Source organism: Rhinichthys klamathensis, unplaced genomic scaffold (assembly GCF_029890125.1).
Source record: "Rhinichthys klamathensis goyatoka isolate OS25496 unplaced genomic scaffold, OSU_Roscu_1.1 h1tg000098l_1, whole genome shotgun sequence".
Lineage (NCBI taxonomy): Eukaryota > Metazoa > Chordata > Actinopteri > Cypriniformes > Leuciscidae > Rhinichthys > Rhinichthys klamathensis.
In genome coordinates, this window is record NW_026606637.1 from 3,808,055 (window position 1) to 3,833,689 (window position 25,635).

At 42.6% G+C, this 25,635-nt stretch overlaps 1 protein-coding gene across 2 annotated transcripts; it reads right to left on the reverse strand.

The window, feature by feature from the left end:
- Positions 1–1,148: 1,148 nt before the first annotated feature.
- Positions 1,149–25,635, reverse strand: abcb11b (ATP-binding cassette, sub-family B (MDR/TAP), member 11b). 2 transcript variants are annotated; one of them, XM_056252702.1, is made up of 29 exons: positions 25,446–25,635; positions 25,256–25,349; positions 25,145–25,163; positions 25,028–25,048; positions 24,886–24,940; positions 23,368–23,612; positions 22,898–22,985; positions 22,612–22,745; positions 22,345–22,516; positions 12,697–12,821; positions 12,394–12,568; positions 12,146–12,259; positions 11,272–11,382; positions 11,062–11,187; positions 10,782–10,985; positions 10,344–10,514; positions 10,061–10,262; positions 9,333–9,414; positions 8,364–8,493; positions 8,119–8,286; positions 7,933–8,037; positions 5,483–5,644; positions 5,177–5,380; positions 4,838–5,079; positions 4,606–4,762; positions 2,554–2,751; positions 2,238–2,444; positions 1,743–1,889; positions 1,149–1,650 (listed from the first exon to the last, which is right to left on the reverse strand). In XM_056252702.1, exons 2-29 carry the CDS (start codon positions 25,329–25,331, stop codon positions 1,450–1,452), a joined length of 4,041 nt encoding a protein of 1,346 aa, XP_056108677.1. In that variant the 5' UTR covers positions 25,332–25,349; positions 25,446–25,635; the 3' UTR covers positions 1,149–1,449. The 2 variants fall into 2 exon arrangements, with proteins under 2 accessions (XP_056108677.1, XP_056108678.1); XM_056252703.1 differs by lacking the exon at positions 25,028–25,048.

Consider the following 25,635-nt stretch of genomic DNA (forward strand, 5'->3'; position numbering starts at 1 on the left):
GAGCCCTGGCCGCGCGCGCGCACTCTCACGTCTTCAAACAACACGAGCGCTGTCTTGCTCTTTATTTGTCACATACCAGTTATAGTTCATACAAGGAGCAGTGACTCACTGTGTAATAAAAACATACCCTAAATATTATTTAAAAGGTGCAACAATTTAAAATATTTTCAAATACTTGCAAAAATAACCATGCTTGTGTCATTGTAAATAATTCCGCCCCTCCCTCACTTCCGGTTCTGGCGCTGGGGTTCTGGCACTGGGGTTCTGAAACTGGTGGTGCTGCGGGTCTGCAGCTGGATATATCTCGAGAAATCGGGAGTGTGGCGTGTGAGCGTGTGAAACCAATCAAATGCGTGTGTCTCACGGCCAATGCGTGAGAGTTGGCAGCCCTGGGACAACTATGTGCAAATTCATAAGTCAAAAACTGCAGTGAACCAAAGACAGTCTCAAAAACGCGGTTTGAAATCGCTCGTGTTTCTCACAAACTACCTTGTAAACAATAACGTCAACGTGCGATCGTCAACGAGTGGATCTCTGGTGAGTGAGTGGAGGCGGGGCTAATCTGCATATTCATAGAACCACGTACTAAATGAGGCAAGGGTGTAGAGTTACATTCAAGCTATTTTAAGGCATGAATAAATTTTTTTTTCAAGAAAAAAAACCTTAAATATATAATTATGCCATTTAAGTGAAATTATTGAACTTAAATATACGATCTTGATAAAAATGATAATTTTAGAAGAAAATTTCAGATGGCATTTAGATGCTTTTGCATCTGAACTCTTCAAATATTGAATTACATTATACAGCGCATGTTTTACCACAGACAGATGTTTGGAGGGTATTAAAAGCACAAACTGGACGATAAACTTTTTTATTTTCACTGTCTGCTGCATGTTTTAGTCAGAGCTCATGACAGTAATGAAGGGTTTGGGATTGTTCAGGTTTTTGTGGCGCCACCATTAAATCAGTGTTGTCATGACGTCATTTCCTCTGGCTCCAGAGCGAATAATCATGACATTGGTAAATGGTAAATGGACGGCATTTATATAGCGCTTTCACAGACCCAATGGCCACCAAAGCGCTTTACATTTTTGCCTCACATTCACCCATTCACACACTCATTCATACACATTTACAGCTCAGACTGCTATTTTGTTTAATCTTTTTATTTAATAGTACATAAATACATTCATTTTGCAATGCATACAACAAACAGTTCTTGTTTTCAGAATTCAGTGTTGTTAGATTACGGTTTTTTTCTCGACATATATGTGATATATGTAATTGTATTAGCCTACTGAAATTATTTTTTTAAACAATATTTACTCAAAACTCAGTACAAATATTTCTGTCAAGAAGGTGTGTTAATCAGCCAAATATCAGCTGATTTATTATTATACTTGTCTATGTTCCACTGTATGATGTATGAAATCCTTTCCTGTGAGATTAGCTGATTGGAGCTCCGGTCGTGACGAGTTTGTAGTACGCCCCCTTCAGGCCCATGAGATAGTCGTGTGCGCCCTTTTCGATAACATATCCTCTAGACATCACAGCTATGATGTCAGAGTTCTGGATAGTGGACAGACGGTGAGCAATGACGATACAAGTTCTGCCTTCTCTTGCTTTATCCAAAGCCTCCTGTACAGTCTGGCACACAGACGAACAAACATAGACTAGATGAGTTCTCACACAACTAACAAACATTGACAATCCTCTAAAACTTGCGCTTTCTGGCTTACCTTCTCACTTTCTGTATCCAGTGCTGAGGTGGCCTCATCCAGTAGAAGTATTTTGGGGTCTCGTATGATCGCCCTGGCTATAGCAATGCGTTGCTTTTGACCCCGGGACAGCTGGGAACCTTGGGAACCAACATTAGTGTCGTATTTCTGCATTATGGGAGGAATAAACAATCAAGCAATTAACATTTTTGTCTGTTATTATAATAACAGATTAATAATAATTATATATTATTATTGCTCTCATAATTTCTTATTACTCTAAATGTGTCTATTTTATTTTTAATAAATTTTTTTTTTTTAAATTGTACAGCACTTTTGGTCAACTTCTGTTGTATGTCCTTTATAAATAAATGAATCATTTTTTGATCTAAAGATGTGAACAGCTTAGAGTAGAATCTCCGAGCTGTCGTTTTGTAATTAAAGTAGATTCCGACACAAAGTGAATGCAGCATTAATTCTAAATCCTTGTAATCCGAAGATTCCCAAAACTAACACCTCAGGAAGTGACATGACAAAGTCGTGCAGCTGGGCTTTCTTGGCTGCGGAGATGACATCATCCATGCTGAGCTGTCGTTCGTTGTCTCCATAGCGGATGTTTTCTGCAATACTGCAGTCAAACAAAATTGGCTCCTGAGAGACGATCCCAATCTTAGAGCGCAGGAAAGCAACGTTGACCCGAGTAGAGTCATGGCCATCAATGAGCTAATCGATAGAGAACAACGATTAGATCACAAACTCAGTGTTTCAATAAAGATTTTAAAGCAAAAACCGCATTCAAAATATCGGTAAAAGATCTTAACCGTTTTCTTACCACACGTCCATTGTTAGGATCGTAGAATCTCTCCAATAGTTGAACGCTAGTGCTCTTGCCACAGCCGCTGCTGCCCACAAAGGCTAAAGTCTGTCCCGGCTTAACACTCACATTCAGACCATTCAGAACCTGAATATCTGGCCGGGACGGGTATGTGAACTTGCAGTCTATAAACTCAATATCCCCTTTAAAATTATCCTTAAAGAATAAGAAAGAGAAAGAGAAAGAGAAAGTGTTATGTGACGGTCAAATTGTGTGTTTCTGCCTGTGTGGGGCAGGTGATTTTTAAATTGCTGTGCCAAGAAATAATGCAGTAATAAAATGTAATGTTAAAAACATTTAGTTTACATCTCCTACATTTCTATATGAAATATGACAAATACATTTCAATTCTAATAACAGATATTGTAATAAATACTGTATTTTCCGGAATATGAGTCACATTTTGTACCATCACAATCACCTGAATGAGAGGTATAAATCTTTATTGAAACAGCCCATAAATTTGAATTAAGCCATATGTCGGCTTTGTATTGTTTCGCAAGCTGATCAACTGATTTTCTAACAATATTCCAGGAGTTATTCCACTGGACTACACATGGAATCTCTGGGGGGTGGGGGGGGTGTTTGTTTTTTGGCAGGGGATTTATCTACATAAACGTTTATTTTCCTTCTCTCGTTCACTTTTCCTCAAAACAACAGAAATAATTCATTATCTTTATGCTTTTCTAATTCGGTCAAATGACATTAAATATTGGCAATAAGTCAATTAAACTACTGGAGATTACTGTGATCTGTTTGTTTGCAAGATAAGGCATGTCAAGTTTATTTGAATAGCACATTTCCTTACACACCTGTCATTCAGTTTTGCCTTAAATATGTTAAGGATTGTTGTTTATAATAAATGTTTCATAGCTAATGAATCCTACCATAATTTATACTTATTTTATACTTACATCTTTCAATCTTGTTCTGTTAAATTTGAAGGATTTGTTGTGGAGTGAGGTTGAACTAAAGTACATATTTATAGTGTTTATGTGTATACCGTAATTCCTCAAATAAAGACCGGTATTCAAATAAACGCCGGGCCTCTGATAGTGGCCGGGGGCCTGGTCAACGCGGACAAATAAAGGCCGGTCTCAAATTAAGGCCGGGGAAAAAATAGTGTGAATAGGTACACTTTAAATGAATGTACACTCAAAGACGGACGCGCTCAGTCAGCGCTTGTCATATATCACAACTATTCAGTGTTTTTAACCACATGTTTATTTTAGGTTTCAGACATTTAAATAGATATGATTTATAGCAAAACAATAAATTTATAGTTTGTAAAATACACAATGGTGTCTATGGAAGCAGCAATAACAATCCATTCAAATATATTTGGCGACGTGTTTTATTCATATCAGATACACAGTGTAAGTAACTATAATGTTTACTCTATTCTTCTCCCAGTTCACCGGCCACTTACTTTCATGTATTTCGGGAGAAACTGAAGAATTCACGCGCTGTAACTTAACAAATACAACAGGAATCTCCGAACTGCGGTGCCCATCTCACGTTACAGATCAAGATCATTTATAAAGGGTTTTTAAACGACAAAACAAACTCACTTACACGGATTTGAGAGTCAGAATAGAAGATAGTTGATGACATGGTAAGCAAGTTTGTTAATATTTAGAAATAAAAGCGCTACATCTGTCATACAGCGCTATTTTGGCTGTGGTGAACACGTGCCAAGCATGACGCGTCACCATGGAAACTTGGCTGGCGGGCGGGCGGGGATCGCGAATTAGAAATAAAGGCCTGCCTCTAATAAAAGCCTGCTTCAAATAAAAGCCGGCTACCATCTGCAGTTCAGGTAAATAAAGGCCCCGGCCTTTATTTGAGGAATTACGGTATGTAAACGTTTCGTTTTATTAACAGGTATTTCACGATGCGACTTATCTGTTTTTTCACTCAACAATGCAATTTTGACCCTGTGAAACTTATGGTGTGACTTTATTCCAGATAATAAGGTCCATTAATGGTTGTCATTGATAAATGAATTACCCATTTTTCTCCTTCATTGCTGTAGGTGCTAATTTTGGGAATGTGGTCGAGTAGCTTGAAGAATCGCGCGGCAGAGATCTTGGCTTTGGCGTAGTCTGGAGTGTAAGAGGACGCTCGACCGAGAGCTGTGCCGCTGGTTACAATCGCTGAAATCACCCTGTATTGATAGAACCTCTCCAAATTATGAACATTTACTATACCAGCAATACACTTTGTGGATTTGTCATCTCACCTGAAAACCATACTGAAGTGTAGCCCCTCTTGATAGACCAGGTATCCACCGAATCGATAGGAGGCGGAGTTCGCCATGAAGACCACACACTGGGAAAACCCATAGCAGGCACCGTAAACATTAGCCTTCTTCAGCGCGGCCTGGTACGGGCCCTCCAGCTGCGTGTCGAACATCTCCACAAAACTGCGCTCTTTTCCTAGGCCGGCAATGGTGCGGATGTTATTCAGAGCTTCTCCAGATATCTGCGCTCAGAAACAAACACAGAGAAATTTAAAAAGCCTGATGCAGAAGCTGATGGGTAGGTGATTTTACCAACACTCCAGTCTAGCGTGAGCTCACCCGTCCTGCTGTCTCCATGGCCTCTTTGTCCTGCTTGGCGAATCCGGTTAGCATCTTAGCCTGAAACCCTCCAGAGAGAGCCAGGAAGGGCAGAAAGCACAGGATAACCATAGTGAGCTTCCAGCTAAAGTAGAAGGAGATGATAATGGCCACACCGATGTTGGTCAGAGAATTCACGATCATGCCGATCTGAGAACCTGTGGCCTGGAGTGAGAGTTTTTTACTGTAATTAAGCATTATTGTGATTGAAATGTGGCGCAGATCATGCAGTTGTAATGAAATGGTTCAGCAAAATGTTTTTCTTACTCCCTGGACTTGTGAGGCATCAGTAGCCAGTCTTGTTGTTAAAGCACCTGGGCTGTTTCTGCGGTCATCAAACCAGCCAATCTCCTGCCCCAGCATTGCATGAAAACCCAGACGCCTCAGTCTACGTGTCAGCAGTTCCCCAGATTTAGAGAATGCGTAGCCCTGGGGGGAAAAAAGAAAGATAGAAAGAAACAAAGAAACGAAAAGAAGAAGTAGCTGTAATAAATACTATCTAGATATTTTGAAAGCAAACGGAGGCCCAAGGCACTATACAAATACGTGAACACAGCAAAAGCAGCTAATTTCACACCTCATTTCATTCCGAAATGTGTCGGAGCGTAATTAGTAAAGTGAAATGAGCTGCATTGTTGTTGTCAAAAGGGCAATTAGCGGGCATACATTAGAATATATTATAGAATATAGCTGTACGATGTTGGACATGATTTGGCCGCCTGAGACAAACTAGGTCGATTAATAATGATTGCAATCAAATTTTACCTTAACACTAGATTGTGTTTGTTTTTTATAGCCACCATTTCAATCCCGCATGTAATGCAGTTCACCGAACGAGTCACGGCTTGATGATGTAAAACTCTTTTTTAACGAGTCTTGACTGTTGTACAGTCTGACATTAAAGACAACTGAGATCCTACAGTGTGACATGGCTCACAGGGGGATCATGTCTACAATCTAACAATCTAACAAGCAACAATCACAAAGGACTGTCATAAATCATTCATTGTGCACCTGGCTTGAGTCATTAAAATATGGTAATTATTAATAAAGGTTAAATTAAACAGCCAAATATCACGTTATACTACTGAGGCTAAACTGGTCCTTTTCCCTTTCTTTGTTTTTAGTTAGCCTACATTAAAATGCTAACAGTTTAGCCTTGTAGCTTAGCATAGCACTTACTAATTAAGAAGAGCTCTTATAATCAGCTACTTATCAGGATAATGTGCGAAAAAAAATTATCAGGCGTTTAGGAAGGAGAACAGGATCCTGTGAAGGGATATATCCTATATAGGATTGTGCATGACATGCACAATGGCTGCGTCCGAATACCTGGTCAATAAATTGTAAACATTTGATTTTATTCTGACTGACTATGAAATTGTTTTCCCAAGTAGATTAAACGGATTTGTATGTCACCGCAAGTCTGCCTTAGATTAGTAAATTCTCGCTGCAATTGTTTATTTACTTCGTCGTAACGACCTCAAGACCATATCCGAGAATGAACGAACAATAGCAAATATCAGAAATCGAGGAAATATTTACCTGGCAATCAAAACTACACACAGCGATCGTATGGGAAGTCTACCTACAGACTCCTCGAACCTTTTGCCAATTTTTGACACAATATTTCTCATATTCTAGAACTTCTTGGAGCTTTGTGTTATGGCTGAGAGAATGAGACCATTTTACCAGGCGCACTGAGACATTTTAAATGATACCAAACATGTATAGTTACTTATTGTACATATTTAACATTACATAGGTTTTTAGTGAGTTTTAGGTGAGGAGGAGAAGAGGGGGGGATGATGAGACTGTAAAAGTGAGGTGTGAGCTGCACTGTGTGGTGTGTCTCGGATGTTGCTGTTACATATGCAAGATAGAGTTCAAATGTTAATTCTCAGGAGAGCCTTTTGTTTTCTCGAGGGGTAGCCCAGATTTGCTGGCGCGCCCACCTTACAGTCCGAAAACTTAGTTTTCACAAACTGCAACATGTTCCTGAATCAACATCTGTTGCATTCCAATCAACCAATTAGATTTGATGGACACGTTTCCAGTTTATGTCAAGTTTAGGTGTATAACCAGGGTTCCCAGACAGCAACATAGTGTCGGCCCAGATCCGGCCACATCTGGCACGTGTGGATTCCATGTGTACCAGTTGTGGGTCGGATCTAGGCCGACACTTTGTTGTTGTCTGGGTTGATGCTTCTACATAAGTGTTATTGACCTATCATTTCCCACTGATTTTAAGGATTACTTATAGGTAGGGTTGGGTTTAGGGGTGGGGATATGGTTAGGATTACATTTTCGAACAGGAATGTTGTTCCAGAATCAACAAAATATGTTGACCTAGGAACGCTTCTAACTCGGCAAAATCAGGAAGTGCTTGATGCCCTATCAGGCAATTACATGATAACTTAACGGAATGGAACGCACAGGATTCTGGGATATCAAAGGCAGCGAAGGATATCAGATGAAGGTATCTCAGGAGGCAGGCTAACATTGGATTCAGGCGTGTCTCAATGTCGTCCTATCTTGGATTTTTAAGCTTTCGGACGCAGCCACTGGTTTACTGGCCATTTGAAAGTAACTCTATCGCCCCCTTGAGGTTTGTTAACACCAAAGCAATGCTATAATGCCTAGAATGTCTATCAGTAATAGTTTACAATATCTTTACGATATATATTATAATGAAAAGGCTTCATATGAAGACAAACCTGTAACACTTGTGTGAAAAACGAAACCAAACCAACAAATACAAAGAACAGACAGATGCCATTAATTTCCCTCCGTTGTTCAACAGGATCAGGCATTGAGAATGTCTGCAAGTAAAAAGAAAGAGATGAAAGCCATGCTTACAGAAAACACATGTAGTAGAGGAGAATAGAAGGCAGAAACCTCACCGCCAGGATTTGGCTGAAGAGGAGAGAGTAGACTGGGTTCACCCCTCCATTCACAGCAGCTCCAAAGCTTCCAAAGAGCATGTAGGGCCATTCGGGAGCGTTATATTTCAGAATACGAGCCACTGGAGCTGGTTCCACCACCTCTATTTCTTCCTCAAGAAGGCTGCTCTATATACACATACAGTATGCACATACATGAGATGTTTGCGAGATATGTCAGGCCCATGGAGGTGAAGAGATCTAACCTTTCCCATGAACTCCTGAGGAACGCAGGTTTCAGAGTATGAGCGAGGGCCTAGCTCTCCAGCGATGGCCACTGAGGATTCGGGTACAACATTCGACAGTTGTGATCGAGATCTTTGGTGAATAGAAGCCCTGCAGATATAGTAAAAGAGAGAGAGTGAGGTAGAAAAGGTGAAATGATATTATTCTAATGGTATATACATACTTTAAAGCACTGACCACTGTATTACCATTGGAGTTGCCTACTTGAGTAATGTTTTTAGGCATTAAAACATATAGTTAGTATGAACTGTGCATTATATCTGTAATAAAAATGGAAGTTGCTCCAATCAGGAAAGCCACTGTAGCTCTTTTTTTTTCACATTATAAATGAATTGCGTCTCAGAGCGCTCAGACAAAACACAATCAACGCTGTCATGTTGTCTTGCGTTCAGATGTTTGGGAACACAATCATGCGAGGCGCTTCTGGTGGGTCATTATACCAAATCATTCTGATGATGGACTTTGGCTCAGGCATTTCAGAATTGAGATACAGTGCAATGAAATTGGTCCACTGGTTAGTCCAGTTACCCAATCACATCCACTGTTGAGGGAATGCACGTCTTCTTATCGGATAAAAAAAAAAAGATCCGCCTTATGCATTTTTAGAATTTATGCACATCTTGGTGTTTCCATCCATAATTTTTCATGCAATATCCCAAAATGTGTATAAAAATAGGATGAAAACAGCAAATTACATTTTGACCACTGAAATATCAAGTGAACCCAGTTTTTCCATTTAAAAAATCTGGCCACTTTAGATTTTTTGAATATTAGGTTTGCAACATACCATCAAATTCTACTGGACTCAACTGATCATTAGTTAAGTCTCTTGTGGGCTCATGTAAGAAACCCTAACTAGGCAGGGTTTTAACAAAGCTTGAGCATTCTTTGAAGAAAGCTTGAGCAATAAAGCTTTTCACCATTTTTACCTCAAACTAGCTCGATAGCTTCCTGCCCTGATGAGACTCTTTCTCTCTGCATCAGGATCAATACTTTCAGCTTCCTCCATCTCTGAGAAGAGTGAGAGACAGAAAGATTAGAATAACATTCACTTCAAATCATGTGCGTTACTTTGAAAAACTTCAACAAAAATAGGAAATGTTGCCTTGGCGACTAACTGAAATAAAAAGTGCAAAAATGACTAAAACTGAAATTGAAATCAAAATAAATTAAAGATAATAAAGAAAAAATAATATAAGATATAAATAATAAGATATATATAGGATATAAAAATATAAAAACTAATAAAAATGAAAAAAAGCATATGAAAAAAATATACTACATCTAAAATGAAAACTAAAAATATATAAATAATAGATCATTCAAAAATTTTATATAATATTGTATAAATAATATTCTTATTACACTGTTCAGTGTTCATATAAATTAATAAAAAGTTATTATGAGGTATTCAAGATGATTTTTTGCTTTTTACTCCAAAAGATTTGAGAGATAAAATGATGAGAAAAATTACGGAGACATTGACAACAAGTACAAAAAAGATGTTTTTCAGGTCGGTGGCAATGAGTTCAAAGTTAAAATAACCATGTCACAGTTCATGCTTTGCTCCACAGAGTTCAATGCATCGGAGAACATTGACACTAGTCATGTGAACTGATCTTAGTACAGAGTGCTAACAGTAGAGAGAGTGTGTTACCCTGTTGGGCTTTTTGATTGAGGGCTTTGTCTCCCTGGCTCTGAAGAGTGACCAAGGTGAAGTAGACGCCCTTTCTATCCAGCAGCTCCTCGTGTTTTCCTCGTTCCACGGCACGGCCATGCTCGAATCCCACGATCACATCTGCATTCTTTATTGTGGATAAACGGTGAGCGATGGAGATGGTGGTGCGACCCAATCGTACCTTCAACAGAGGATTGATGGTTGTTCAACTCTTCAGTGATTTCGATGTACAATATTTTATTTACTTTTTGTGACTGCTGACCTTGTCCAAAGCCTCCTGTACGACAGCTTCACTCTCATTGTCCAGAGCTGATGTGGCCATGTCAAGCAGGAGGATTCTGGGATTCCTCACAAGTGCCCGGGCTATTGCGATTCTCTGTTTCTGCCCGCCACTCATCTGGCCACCACCCTCACCTACCGAAGTGTCAAATTTCTACAAAGAAAGGATTAAAAAGTTTAAGAAACATATTTACTATATTATACACTGTCTTTCAAAGGTTTGGCGTCAGTAAAAATGTGTTTAATGTTTTTGAAAGAAATCTTTTATGCTAACCAATGCTGCATTTATTTGATTAATAAAACAATAATGTTCTGAAATATTGATGGATGGATGGATGGATAATAATATAATATAGACACCAAGATGGTCATTAATTATGATGTCGATGTATGTTGGACATATTTGGTGGTCTCCTCCTGCCTGTGGTAAATCCATGATGAAGTTATAGGCATTGGCCTCTTTGGCTGCTGTGATGATGTCGTCGTTCGAGACTCCAGGACGCCCATATCGAATGTTCTCAGCAATGGTGGTCGCAAACAGAACCGGCTCCTGCTCCACAATTCCAATCAGAGAACGCAGCCACTGGATGTTCAGGCCCCTGATGTCATGACCATCCAACATAACCTGGAGTGAAAGAACAAGGATTTCTGAATGATGTTCACCAAAAATACTGCAGCATGTAAAAGAGATGTTTCTTTACCATCCCTTCTTTGGGGTCATAGAACCGTTGAATGAGCTGGATCGCGGTGCTCTTTCCAGCACCACTGGGACCCACAAACGCTGTTGTCTCTCCTGACTTAACCTGCAGATTAAGCTGATTGAGGATCTGTGAGGAGGAGGAGAGTAGAGTTCATCTAAAGTAGGAACACAGCAGAAAGCCATCTGGTACTGGTGCACATTTCAACTTTACCTTCACTTCCGGTCGAGATGGGTAATGAAAAGTTACATTGTGAAACTCCAGATCTCCTTTCACTTTGTCTAACTTATATCCAGCCTCAGAGAGACAATCGATCTCTGGTTCCTGAAAATAAGACAATATTCCTGTCAATCCATCACTCGAGAAGGTGTCGGACTGTCTCGGATAGATGATTTTCTTCTGACTGGCACCTGCTTTGAGCTTGCTGGGCTTTTTCATTCTGTGCATTTTTCTTCACTTACTAAAATCCAGCAGAGGGCTTTAACACTCATTTGCCATCCATGTAAGATCATATTTTCGGCACTCATGGTATTGACATCTGTCTGATTTTTTTTTTTCTTTTTTTTTCTGTAGACAAGTGGTCCAAAGTAGATTTGATAAAGTGATTAAATTAAATTTCATTTAACAAATATTTTCAGCATAACAATTAAAGTGAGTTCAGAATAAAAATAAAATAAAATTTCACTTTTAAAAACGATTACAAACAAAATGAATCAAAAACGTAAATTACTTATTCATTTTACATCACTTTAATCAAAATCGTGTTTATTTACAGGTTTAAATTAGATGTTGAATCTCAGGTTTTCATCATTTTGATCTATTTTTGTATTTTTATATTTCTATTTAGCTTTAATTTCTATTTACTGTATTTTAGTTTTTAGCAATTTTAGTACTTCAACTTATTTCATTTCAATTAGCAATAAAATATAACATTTATATTTTATTTTAGCTTTATTTTAATTAACAAAAATTTTAATAGTGTAATTTTTTTTTTTTGTTGTTGTTAACAATAACAACACTGGATTTGAGACAAATATTAGTCTTTTCATGTGATTTTTGTGATGTCCGTTGTCCGCAGGGTTCTTACGCGGTCTATGGTCTCAAAGATAATGGTGGCGGCTCCTCTTCCAGCAGCAAAAGCCTCCAGACAAGGAGACGCCTGGCCCAAATTCAGCGCAGCAATAAGCACTCCGAAAAATACCTGCAAAACAAAACGTGATATCCAAACAATATCTGCGTTCTGCCTTTTCTGCCACATCTGTAATGTGAATAACAAAATGAACCTTGATGTGTGGGTTCTTTTTCATGTGCTTGCATGAGATCATGTGTCTGTACCTGTAGTAAAGTCCCTGGACTGTACTCTTGTGTGTCCACCACTAAACTGGACCCATACCAGAAAGCTAGTGCGTAACACAGGAAGATGATGAACCACAAGTACCCTGTGAAAAACCCCATGATCAGCCCTTTCCGGATGCCCCATCGCTGGGCAGAGATCAGATTACGGTCATACCTGCAGAAAACACAACGTGTAAAGAGTGTTAAACTATGGTATCAGCTCAGAGGAAATAACAAAGTCAGTACATTCCAGATTACAGTGCAGTGCGTGAGTCATTATGTGTAAAGATGATGGTTAGTTACCTGTCCACTTCTTTTTTCTCACCACCGAATGCTGCCACAGTGCGAACAGAAGACAAAACCTCATCTGCCACAGCACCTGCTTTAGCGTACGCCTGCAGCTCCATTCCCGTCAGTTTTGCCACAAACTAGACAAGCACAAGCAATCAAAACAAGTGCAATATATTGTAATTAACTTTATACAACAGTTTGTTACGGCCCTCGGATGTAATAGACAAATGGAGTATCTTGGAACTCCACTCAGCCAGTGTTTGTTACAGACAGACAAAATTCACCATGAAATCAAAATGAACACTGCCTAATTTTTATGGAATATTGTATAAGTGTTTATCCATGCACATCATGTTTTTCACAGCATGTCATTTGCCCTCATAGTCTTTAATCAAAATAACTTCCCTTCCCACTTGCAACAATTTCTCTTCTCTGACGATGCGTTTACTGGCGTGAGGGCGGGACAACCTGTCTCTCACATGAGATCCACCAATAGAAAACCACAATGGTCCAATCAATAGAGTCCTGTGAGGAGGAAGTCAAAACCCAGAAGACTAATAGACTGGTGCAGGTATGACAGGTATGGTGCAGAAACGAGTTAGCATTTTAGCACTTTCGGTTCCATCGTCCCAAAGTCAATGGTTTTTTTTAATGGGATTTTTGTTAAAGGGCTGAAATAAGGTCTGCGGTAAACACAAGCCCAAGACATTTTCACGTTTTATTCCACGACATAAAATACATAAGTAATACCCCACTCGTGATTTTTGAAGCTGTTGCGGGTCTTGAAAAAGACGGTTGCTAAAAAGTGGCTAAATGCGACTACAGAGGCTGTCGAGGAGATTAAACGTCATCACGCTGAACTGGTAAACTCAGTTCGCTTTTACAGCCTCTGGTAACACTTTATTTTAAGGTGCTTGTAATAAGCAGTAATTAACAGTTAATAAGACACTTATAAGACCTTATAAGACACTTATAAGACCTTATAAGATGCATATAAGATGCATATAAGCATTAACTACTTCATATAAGGGTTAATTAAAGGTCCAGGCCCTGAAGAGATCAGGGAAACTACTCCCTCTTGGGAAGGTCAATTTTTAAGGGCCTGGGAGTTTGTGTTACCATTTATGTTTGTTCGGCTGTTCTAAAAGTGCAATGTATTGATACTTGAGAAATTTATTATTTAATTTTATTTATTTATTATCATTAGTTAATGCTTATATGCATCCTATATGCATCTTATAAGGTCTTATAAGTGTCTTATTAACTGTTAATTACTGCTTATTACAAGCACCTTAAAATAAAGTGTTACCCAGCCTTTTTATGCTTATAATTACTATTATAATAACTATTGTAACTCAGACTTTCTGGGAAAATGTTTTAGATAAAAACTGAAAGAGTTGTCGAAAGCTTAGTGATGGTGAAGTTGAAGTCGCAAGTAGTTTGTTTATAGCCTATTAACTATTTTAATTCTGGCGACAGCATAGGCTTCAAAATTCATAAAAGTTGTGTCCATCGTTGAAAATGATCTTAATGGACAAAATGTGTAAGCATCAAAAATTTTGTTGATCACAGATCTTGGCTTTTGCGATAATCCAAAAGCCTACATAAAAATTATATTGGGTGTGACGCTAACCGCCAGTTGGCCGTTTTCTTACGGGGTTTTATAATGCGGTTTTTCAATTTATGAGATAATTGGTCTTATCTAGTTACTTATCAGAAACATACGTTTTATAAAATAAACATAACAGCTTCAAAATTCGCATTTTTGATACGGGGGTGTGTAGGGCTTGACATTAACTTTTTTGCTCGCCAGCCACTGTGGCTAGTGGTTTTCCAAAGTTACTAGCCACTCAGCATTTTCACTGGCCACAGTTCAACATCGAGACCATGGGGAAAAATGTGATAGATTTCGCGCTTTTAGTGAAAGAACAAAATGCAGTTCACACAGAATGTTTTTGTTTTTTTTTACTTTTAAATAGGACCTATTATGCAAAATTCTCTTTTACATGGTGTTTGAACATAAATGTGTGTCGGCAGTGTGTGTACACAACCACCCTATAATGGTAAAAATCCACCCACTCCTCTTTTTTTAATCCCCATAAATCATAAGCAGTGTCTCAGGACAAACGGTTTGCAGTTTCTATGCAATGTGACGTCACAAATGTTTAGGCCCCGCCCACAACTGCTGACGGACTCTGCCCTATAGAGCTGGTAAGTCCCGCCCCTTCCGCTTACCCCGCTGGAAAAATTCACAGACAACATATGTTCACATTCATGGCAGAATTCAAACGGGATCAGAAAATAATTATTTTCTCTCATTCACTTGCATTGACGCTTTTTCAACCTAGAGGTCCACTTGGAGTTTTACGGATGGGCGGGACTTACCAGCTCTATTAGCATAGCCCCACCCTGAGTGAGCTGTACACAGTCTGACATGTTTATCTCCTCGCCGGAGCAGCATTCAAGAAATTTATTCTTATTAAAGATACTAAAGTTAATTCAATCAAGAGCAGTGAGTGATTTTCTGTTTTTCTTTTGTTGTTTGATTCATATTAACAGTATATATAGCAGTAGGTACTGTATATTACCCTGCTTTCACTTTAATACACAGATCTAATATACACATGCAATTTCTTTACTTGCTGTTTACGTTCACAGACATAACCGACTGTTTGTGTGAACTGTGTTTTTGACATAACTTTGTGTGTATTTGACAGTTCAATGTGAAAGACGCGAAAGAGAACTTAGTTTAATATTCATGGGACGCTCCATCTGATATCCAGCTTTCTGTGCGCATGCTTCGGATGTGTGCGCTCAGAATACCGTATATCGAAAGTTTAGACTGATTTAGCTTTAAAAAGCATGCAGATAATTAACTTTCATGATGATGAAGAACTGCAATGTCACGTGACCGCGATAGAGATGATAATTTAAAACCAAACAGATGTTTTAGTGTTTGGCAGAGTATCAGAAACACAAGCTGTAGCGGCTCCGCCCTCTTCTGGAAAGCAGCAGCTCATTTGCATTTAAAGGTACATGCACGAAAACGAATCGGTTACCTAACGTAACCTCGGTTCTCTCTAGAAGAGGGAACGAGTATTGCGTAAGCTAGCTTACGCTGCGGGAAAGATTCATCTTTGCTGAGAGTTTGAAGCCAAAAAATTATTTCATAATTTGTATCCATTGACAACGCAGTTCCTCTGCGGCAGGCCTAGAGCAGGCTAGCTAGCAGCTCATTGGTTCGCTCAGAGAGAACTGCTTAAGCCTATGGGAGAGCGGGGCTGAACCCGCTGCCAATGAGAAGCGCCCGCGCGCTCATTGCATCATGGCCCGCCAGAATGGGCGTGGCTATGGTGTATATAACAGTCTCTCCCAGGCTTATATGTTGATTTATTTCAGCGTGAAGCGAAACGCTAGTAGCGCAAGCACGGCCGGGAACGCAATACTCGTTCCCTCTTCTAGAGAGAACCGAGGTTACGTTAGGTAACCGATTCGTTCTCTTACGAGAGGTTCTCTCGTATTGCGTAAGCTAGCTTACGCTGCGGGAACACCTGGTCAACGCCGTGCGCGCTATGAATCCACTCATGAATCCCAGGGTGATACCGGGGGATTTTTAACGTGGAGTGAATGTAATATGAGGCCGGCAGAGCGGGCACATGAAGTATATACATAAGCATCTAAGGAGAGCACAAGGGGCGAACCGGTTGTGTGAGGGACTCCCAGTAATGCAGCTTCTTAGGGAGCTGGTCGTTAGACAGCTAGTAATTTTGCCTGCAAGGCGGGAACTTCCAAGTTGTAAAATCTGACAAAAGTGGACGGGGAGGCCCATCCCGCGGCCACACAAATGTCATGAATGGAAATTCCACAGGACCATGCCCACGATGAGGCCATGCCTCTAGTGGAGTGCGCCCTGATGCCCAGAGGGCAGGGCAGGCATTTAGATGCGTAAGCAGAGGCGATAGCGTCTACTATCCATCTAGACAGTGTCTGTTTAGAGGCGGCCAGACCTTTGGTGCGCCCCCCAAACGACACGAAAAGCTGCTCAGCGCGTCTGAACGCGGCAGCGCGCGTAGTGTACAATCTCAGAGCCCGCACCGGGCAGAGGAGATTGGCGTCGCGCTCACTATCGGATGAAGGCAGAGCCGATAGGGAAATAATCTGAGCCCTGAACGGGGTACCAATCGCCTTCGGGACATAGCCATGCCTAGGTTTGAGAATGACAACAGAATCATTCGGTCCAAACTCAAGACACGCGGCGCTGGATGAGAGCGCGTGACGATCCCCCACGCGTTTTACTGAGGACAGAGCCGTCAGAAAAACGGTTTTGAGCGAGAGGTATTTTAGGTCCACAGACTCGAGCGGTTCGAACGGGGGTGCTTTCATAGCTTCGAGAACTATAGAAAGATCCCAGATAGGAACCAAAGGGGGGCGCGGAGGGTTCATCCTCTTAGCTCCCCTGAGGAAGCGGATGACTAACTCGTCTTTGCCCAGGGACTGAGCGCGTCGGGGTTCAGAGAACGCCGCGACGGCTGCCACGTAAACCTTGAGAGTGGAGGGGGACCTGCCCTTGTCCAGCATCTCTTGAAGGAAAACAAGCAAAGACGGCACCTCGCATGACCGTGGGTCCAGATGTTTGTCGGTGCACCATTTTGAGAACACAAACCATTTAGAGGCATAGAGCCTTCTCGTGGAAGGTGCTCTAGCCTGTATGATAGTGTTTCTTACTCCCTCTGGCAAATCGACGAATAGTCGTTGATCACCCATGCATGTAGCGCCCAGCGCCGTGGATGGGGGTGCCAGATCGTGCCGCGAGCTTGAGAGAGGAGATCTGCTCTGACTGGGATGGGCCACGGGGCTGTCTGTGACAGCTGAGTGAGCTCCGGAACCCAATTCTGACTCTCCCAACGCGGGGCTATGAGGAGCACCGAGTGGCGTGTGTCCCTGATCCTCTGAATTACCTGTGGTAGCAGAGCGATCGGAGGGAATGCATAGAGCGGGCGGCGAGGCCATTCCTGGGCTAGCGCGTCCTCGCTCCTTGAAAAAAATATTGGGCAGTGAGCGTTCTCTTCTGACGCGAAGAGGTCCACTTCTGCTCTGCCGAATAGCCGCCACAGTATTTGGACCGTTTGTGTGTTCAGGGACCATTCTCCTGAGGAGATGAGGTTCCTGGACAGTATGTCTGGACCGTCGTTCAGATGGCCCGGGACATGCGTCGCTCTGAGCGAGAGCAGGCGGCTCTGAGACCAAACTAAAATGCGGTGTGTCAGTAGGAAGAGATTCCTGGATCTGACACCGCCCTGACGGTTGAGATAGGAGACCACAGCCATGTTGTCCGAACGGATCAGGACGTGGTGTCCCCGAATGAGCGGGAGGAAGCGAGAGAGCGCGTTCTCGACCGCAAGCATTTCCAGACAGTTTATGTGTAAGGGGCTTTCCTGTGTCGACCAATGGCCGAAGGCCGGTGAGCCCTCGCAGACTGCACCCCAACCCGTGTTGGATGCATCTGTCGAGATGACTTTTCGGCGGGAAAAGGTCCCCATCGTGACGCCCTGCCGAAACCATTCTGCTACTGTCCATGGCTGCAGCGCCGTGAGACATGTCTGCGTAACTCTGATCAGCTGGCGGCCCGTGTTCCACGCGCGGTGGGGTACACGGCTGTTTAACCAAAGCTGAACCGGGCGCATGTGCAGAAGGCCCAGCTGAAGGCCATGTAACCCAGCATCCTCTGAAAAGTTTTCAGAGGTGTGCGGGTGCCCATCTGAAACGAGGCGGCCAGTCGCTGAACACTGCGCGCGCGCTGTGTGGACAGGCGAGCCGTCATCGTGACCGAGTTCAAATCTATTCCTAGAAAGGAAATCGATTGACTGGGTTGAAGGGAGCTCTTTGTCCAGTTGACAGAGAGGCCCAGCGTTTTCAGATGGTCGAGGAGAACTGCGCGGTGCGACAGAAGCTCCGTCTGTGATTGGGCCAAAATCAGCCAGTCGTCCAGATAATTCAATATGCGCAGCCCCTGGCTCCGCAGGGGGGCGAGCGCCGTATCCATGCACTTCGTGAATGTACGGGGCGCCAGGGATAAGCCGAACGGGAGAACGGCGTATTGATAAACATGACCCTCGAAGGCGAAACGTAAGAATGGCCTGTGACGGGGATTTATCTGGATCTGAAAATAGGCGTCTTTCAGGTCTAGAGAGACGAACCAGTCCCCCTGGCGCACCTGCGTGAGGAGTTTCCCGGTAGTGAGCATCTTGACCGGTCTCTTCATGAGCACTTTGTTCAAAAACCTGAGATCTAAAATCGGTCTGAGGCCGCCGTCTTTCTTGGGAACCAGAAAATAACGGCCGTAAAACCCCGACTCGGTCATAGATGGTGGGACTCTCTCTATGGCGCCCTTTTGCAACAGCGTTGCAATTTCTGAGCGGAGCGTGCCGGCGGCCAGCGGGCTGACAGTAGATTCGAGCCGAGTGCGCGCACGAGGCGGGCGGCGGCGAAACTGTAGCAGATAGCCGTTCTTTATAATGCTTAGCACCCACGGGGAAATGCCTGGAATGGCTTCCCACGCTTTGGAGCATGCGGCTAGTGGCCGAATGGCTATATCGCCCTGATTGCTGCACATAGCGGGCTGGACACAGTGTGTGGGCGCGCTTTGAATGTGTGTGGCAACGGGATTTGCACTCAGAGAGGAGTCTATGGGCCGTGAAACAGAGCGAGCAGAGAGGGGACACGCGCATGAGCTCGTGGGCGTGTTTATGTTCTCTGATATTAGAGCGGGCTGTGCCCGTTTCATGTGATGGGGCTCTGAGAGAGACACGGGATATGTTATGCTTGTGTGTATGGGTGAACACATGATTGTGGGCACATTTTCTACACAACTGGCATATTTTCTCTTTTTGAGATTTCTCTGGGTAGCGGTGAAAACGGCTTTTTGTCGCTCGCAAGCGGGCTGGGACACCGGCTTGTTTGTGGCGGTCAACACTACAGCAGTCGGCGAAACAACGGGGACTGGCAGAGGGCGAAGCTTTGACGGCGGTCCGGCCGCAGCGGGAGAGCGCCGTCGTTTTCTTAACTTTGCTAGGCAGACTTCTGATGATCAGGCTTCAGTGTGATCTTGGGTCGCGGGCCCCGTGGGGGCGGCGGTCTGCGGCGGCTGTCAGAGCGAGGGCGGCCGCCCTGTCTGCGCTGGGCTGTTTGAGTCTGCGGAGGAGGGCGCTGTGGTGGAGCTCTGGCAGGAGGCTCGCGAGAGCGGCCTGCGGAAGAGCTAGCGCGGCGGGGCAGAAACAAATTCATGGCCTGAGTGGCTTTCTGGACCTCGGAAAAGCGATCGACGATTCCCGTGACAGCAGATCCAAAAAGGCCCGTCGGGGAGAGGGGCGCGTTAAGAAACGCGGCGCGCTCAGAATCTCCCATGTCGGCGAGCGTGAGCCATAAGTGTCTCTCGGATACACAAAGGCTGGCCATGCATCTCCCCAGAGCTTGTGCGGCGGCTTTAGTGGCGCGAAGGCCGAGGTCCGTAGCACTTCTCAGATCCGTGACAGCGGGGGAGGGGTTTCTACCGCTCTCGGCCCACTCACGGAGAATATCGCTCTGTAACACTTGGAGGACAGACATAGAATGCAGCGCTGCGGCGGCCTGACCGGCGGCGGCGTAGGCGCGAGCATGAAAGCTCGAGGTCGCTCTGCAAGCTTTCGAAGGAAGCGTGGGGGAAGAGCGCCATCTAGCAGAGGGCGGGCAGAGGTGTGCGGCGACCAAGTCCTCAACGGGCGGCATGGCTGAATAACCTTTTTCGGCGGCTCCGTCCACCGAGCGCAGCGAGGCGGATATATCGGAGCGGTTTCTAGCCGAGAGCGGGGCATTCCAGGACTTCGTCAGCTCTGTGTGAAGTTCAGGCAGGAATGGGGCGGCCCGGTTGCACGCGGGGGTCGAGCGCCGATGAAAAAAGCTGCCGTCCATCCGGTTCGGGGCCTGCTCGGGTGGAGGAGACCACTCGAGACCGAGGCGTTCGACGGCCTGTGAGAGGAGGCGCATTAGTTCCTCCTCTATCCCGGCGCGGATCCCCGCCGACTCTCTCGTGGATCCGAGAGATGACCATTCCTCACTGTTTGACGCGAGCAGTGAACAGGAATCCTTCTCCTCCGCGGCGTCATCGGAAGCGACAGAGCGGCCACTCGGCGGCAACTGTATGTCCGGCTGGGGCGGGGAGGGAGAGCGGGAAGCGGGAAGCGGCGGCGGCGGCCCGCATGGTTCCGCAGGGGGCTCCGGCGGCCTCTGGGAGCGGCGTTTCTTTTTACGCGGCGAAGAGAGAGGCGGCGCGGGAGCGGATTTTGCCGCCAGAAGTCGTGCCCGCAGGGACGACAACGGCAGGCTCTCACAGAAGTCGCATCCTCCATCCGCGAGGGCGAGTTCTGCGTGCTCGAGTCCCAGGCAGAGAGCGCAAATGACATGGCGGTCTCCGTCCTCGAGAGGAGAGCGGCAAGAGCCGCAGGAAAAACGAGACATCTTTAAAAAGACGCTCGGCTCTTTTAGATATAGAGAAAAGAAGGATACAGTCGTCGGATGGCGCTAGCTTGCAGGGCGGCTGAAGGTGGCGAAGACGGCCGGCTTCTTCAGGGTCCGGGAGCTCGCTAGAGTGATGCCTTCTCGACGGCGACGGCTTTTCTCAGGACAGCAGAAGCGTGTAGCTTGCTGAAGATGAAATGAATCAACATATAAGCCTGGGAGAGACTGTTATATACACCATAGCCACGCCCATTCTGGCGGCCCATGATGCAATGAGCGCGCGGGCGCTTCTCATTGGCAGCGGGTTCAGCCCCGCTCTCCCATAGGCTTAAGCAGTTCTCTCTGAGCGAACCAATGAGCTGCTAGCTAGCCTGCTCTAGGTCTGCCGCAGAGGAACTGCGTTGTCAATGGATACAAATTATGAAATATTTTTTTGGCTTCAAACTCTCAGCAAAGATGAATCTTTCCCGCAGCGTAAGCTAGCTTACGCAATACGAGAGAACCTCTCGTAAGAGAACAACATGTACCCTTCTACTCAAAAATGCAAATGGTATAATAAATGATCTGTTGGGTATTTTAAGCTGAAACTTCACAGACAAATTCTGGGGACATCAGAGACTTATATTACATCTTGTAAAAAGAGGCATAATAGATCCCCTTTAAAAACATGAGATGCAATGCAGTGTAGTGGAATGAAAAATACTCGCATTTTTAAAAGTTTTTTGACATGCCGTTTAAAAAACGTGGGACTGAAAAACTCGGCACACCATCTAGCATACGTCTCTAGAATATTGATATAGAAAAATTATTTAAAAGCAGCAACGGAATGTGCCGGGCAATCTCCAGGTTTCAAAAACTCGTCTTTGAGCTGATGACATATAAATCTGTATAGAGCTGTATAGACATATTGAGCTGATGACATATAAATCTGTATAGAGCTGTATAGACGTATTGAGCTGATGACATTTAAATCTGTATAGAGCTGTATAGACGTATTGAGCTGATGACGTATAAATCTGTTATTCGAAATCCACTTTGCCCATATAGTTATCATTATCTTTATTGTTGTCATTCTTGGTGTGAACTGGCCTGTTGTGTTTAAAATGTGTGATCTTATGTGAAATGCATATGTATGAAAAAAAGTCCTGATGAATTTTCTTTTCTCACCAGAGCCATGAGACCTGCTCCGAGCCCAATCAGAGGAGACACTGAGACGATGACCAGCGTTAGTTTCCAGCCCTTTGCGAAACCCATGAGGAAACCACACACGAATGTGGTGAAGCGCTGGATGAAGATCCCCACCTGATCAGCAATGGCATCGTTTATCTTGTTGATGTCACTAGGATCACATGAGATGACACACACACACACAATGTGAGGTAACTCTTGCTTATTTAGCATTTGTTCTCTGGAAAGTGTTTGAATGTGTCTTACTCAGACATGCGTGTGTTGAGCTCTCCCACAGAGGTGCAGTCAAACCAACCAATCTCCATCCTCATGACCTTCCTGAAATACATCTGCCTGATGATCTGAATCTGTCGTGCTGCTGCAGTGATCCACAGAGAGATCTGAAGGAAACAAAATGAGAGAGAAAACCGTTTAATGGATAATATAATACGGTCATGCAAAAATTATGCACATTATTGACGTTTTTGTCAATTTCGTATTGCACATTTACAAAACAACAAAGAACCAACATTAATTAGTTGAAAAGTCTCACTTGCAGGTATCCAAGAATGAAGACCCCCGCTCCGATGCCTACATAATAGTAGGCGAAATTGGTCATTTCATATTCAATGTCTAATAGCCTGAAGCAGAAGAGCACACCATCATTAAATACATTTTTGAAAAATTGAGAGAAAAAATAGGAAATAATTTTCAACTGTAGAAAGTTTATTATATTTATTTATTTATTTTTAAATGGCAGACAAATACATTTGATTTGATTGAATATTTTTGTCTAATACTGAGCAGAAAAAAAAGATACACTGTTCCCTTGATACAAAGTGAATAATTTCAATGATTTATTTTGGCTTTAATAAAATGACTAATAATTTAATTTTGGAAACATCACGTTTACTAATTTTCTCACACAATATAAATGAGTCTTTATACATTCAAATAAATAGCTGCATCCCTCACACGGGAAAAAATAAAATAAGTGAAAACCCCGGCTTTGTTTATTCTCACCCGCATGATCTGGTCATGTTCAGTGCCAGGTTTTCTTCTTGTGTCAGGTTTCGCCACTGTATAGTGTTGTTCACACATACTTTCTCCGGGTCAGTAAGCTCATTGAGCTCGATGTCATACTCTATGAAGGTGTCCGTCAGCATCCCAAACACGAGCAGCATCAGCGGCTGCGCTGAACCGTGAGCAATCGCACACAAGCTCCCACAAATCATCATCCAGATCTCCCGGCAGCTGGCAAAGCGAAACTGCAGGGGAAACCGATTTACATGTTCATCAATAATGTGATTATTTCTAATAATCAAAGTAAGGACTTAATTGCAGTAAGATGTTTACCCCTTCACTCCCATTTACATGTAATTTTCATTAATCTTATTATGCTAAGAAGTGTTTTGTGGTTATTTTTACCATCGTGTTGGCCTACCCCACAGCACAAATGATGAACTCACATATACAGTATGTTACTGCCCACTGTTTTAATCTACTTTCATCAAATGCAAAACACATTTCTATGTAGGCCTAGGTAATATGTAGTAGTGTAAAAACTAGTAGTGTTTGTACAAAATTGGCCTACTGCAAAACTATGTACAGAACAGCTAAATTACACTGACCGGTCTAAAAAAAAAAGATTCTGATTGGATTTAAATAAGCAAATGCTAAAGAGTCTATGATTGGATCATTATTGCAGTGATTATTATGTTTTTAGATTGTTATATGTTTGGCAATGGTTCTTCTAAGCCTAATTGATGGAGTGTGTAGCTTTTTATTTCTTAAACAACCATATAAAAGCATCATGGCCATATTCCAGAATGACAATGTCAAGATTAATCAGGCTCAAATTGTGAAAGAATGGTTGTGAGGGAGCATGAAGAATCATTTTCACACATGAAGTGGCTCTGTGTCCAGACCTTAAATTCATTGAAAGTCTTTGGGATGTGCTGGAGGAAACTTTACAGAGTGCTGGACTCTTGCATTGTCAATTTAAGATCTTGACCAAAAATGTATGCGCCTCTTGATGGAAATTCCATTTATTTCCATAAATTTTTGATCTTATCAAATGATTCTTTATGCTCCCTTCCAACCATTCTTTCACATTGATGTGTTTTCCTACATGGTTGTTTAAGAAGTGAAAAGCTACACAGTCCATTAATTAGGTTTAGAAGAACTGTTGCCAAACATATATCATGCTATAAACATAATAATCACTGCAATAATTATCCAATCACAGACTCTTAAGCATTTACCTATTTAAATCCAAAAAGCAACTTTCTTTCCTTCTTTCTTTTTTGGGCCGGGCAGTGCATATTCGGATTAAATTTTCGATCCACAAAATCTCGATTTTCGAACACTGTTGGCCTTACAAACAATACTAACATGTCAATTACAGTCATTATAAACTGTACGTTATGCAACAGGTGTCCATCCATGTAACATGAATATTTTTTGCCCCAAATAGGACAATCACGAAACATATAACAACAGAATTGCTCTCATTGTTATAATATATATCAGAGGAATTACCAGCTGAAAGAAGCCAACGCGGATGGCCGATTCTTCTTTCTTGCCATCTTTGGACCTGTGAATGAAATAGTTTGTGGTGCTCAAATTAAATGTGAGAAAACAAGCTTTCATCATCAAGGAAAAGGAGAAAAAGATGACTTACTTTTTATCCTTTCCCATTGTCCTGTATTAACACATAGTTTAGAAACATTAAAAATAAGCAATTCTCAATGCTTTATTTTAAATAAACAAATGTAGATGAAAAAAAAGCAGAACTTACATGTAATCACCATTTGTCGCTGTAACAGAATCAATGTGTTCATTCATGTCTGAATGGATTGTGCTATAGATTTGAGAATAGTTTTAAAAGATTAATCTTTAAACCATTTACCCTCATCTGAAAATTCATAACCATCATTTTCCTGTGCAAACTTCTTGATGCTGCGCAGCTTTACGGTTCCTGGCATCGTTCTGCCTGTTCTTGTCTTAATGCCATTAAGAAAACAGATGCTTCAGGATAACTGCATCACAGAGGAACATAATGTATCATTTCAGATTTCAAACCAACTCTGTAAACTTACCTGGCTGATCCAAAGTTACTCTCTTTTTCTGAGATTTTTAGTTTTACAGTGAAAATTGCTCCTAAAATCCAATCATATTCTTAGCAAGTGTCTGGATAGACTCCTTTTAAGCTCCGGGAATGTGTCGGTTGTTGCCAGCAGTATGTGTTTGTAGTTAAATGTCTTGGTCGGTTTGGCTCAGGTGAGGTAA

Excerpts from the sequence above, each read along its gene's own strand:
- abcb11b (XM_056252702.1), bottom strand. The coding sequence starts at position 25,331 with ATGCCAGGAACCGTAAAGCTGCGCAGCATCAAGAAGTTTGCACAGGAA. Across the intron at positions 11,188-11,271 it reads CATCTCGACCGGAAGTGAAG|ATCCTCAATCAGCTTAATCT; the intron begins GTAAAGTTGAAA and ends TCCTCCTCACAG. Across the intron at positions 8,494-9,332 it reads AGCTATCGAGCTAGTTTGAG|GGCTTCTATTCACCAAAGAT; the intron begins GTAAAAATGGTG and ends CTATATCTGCAG.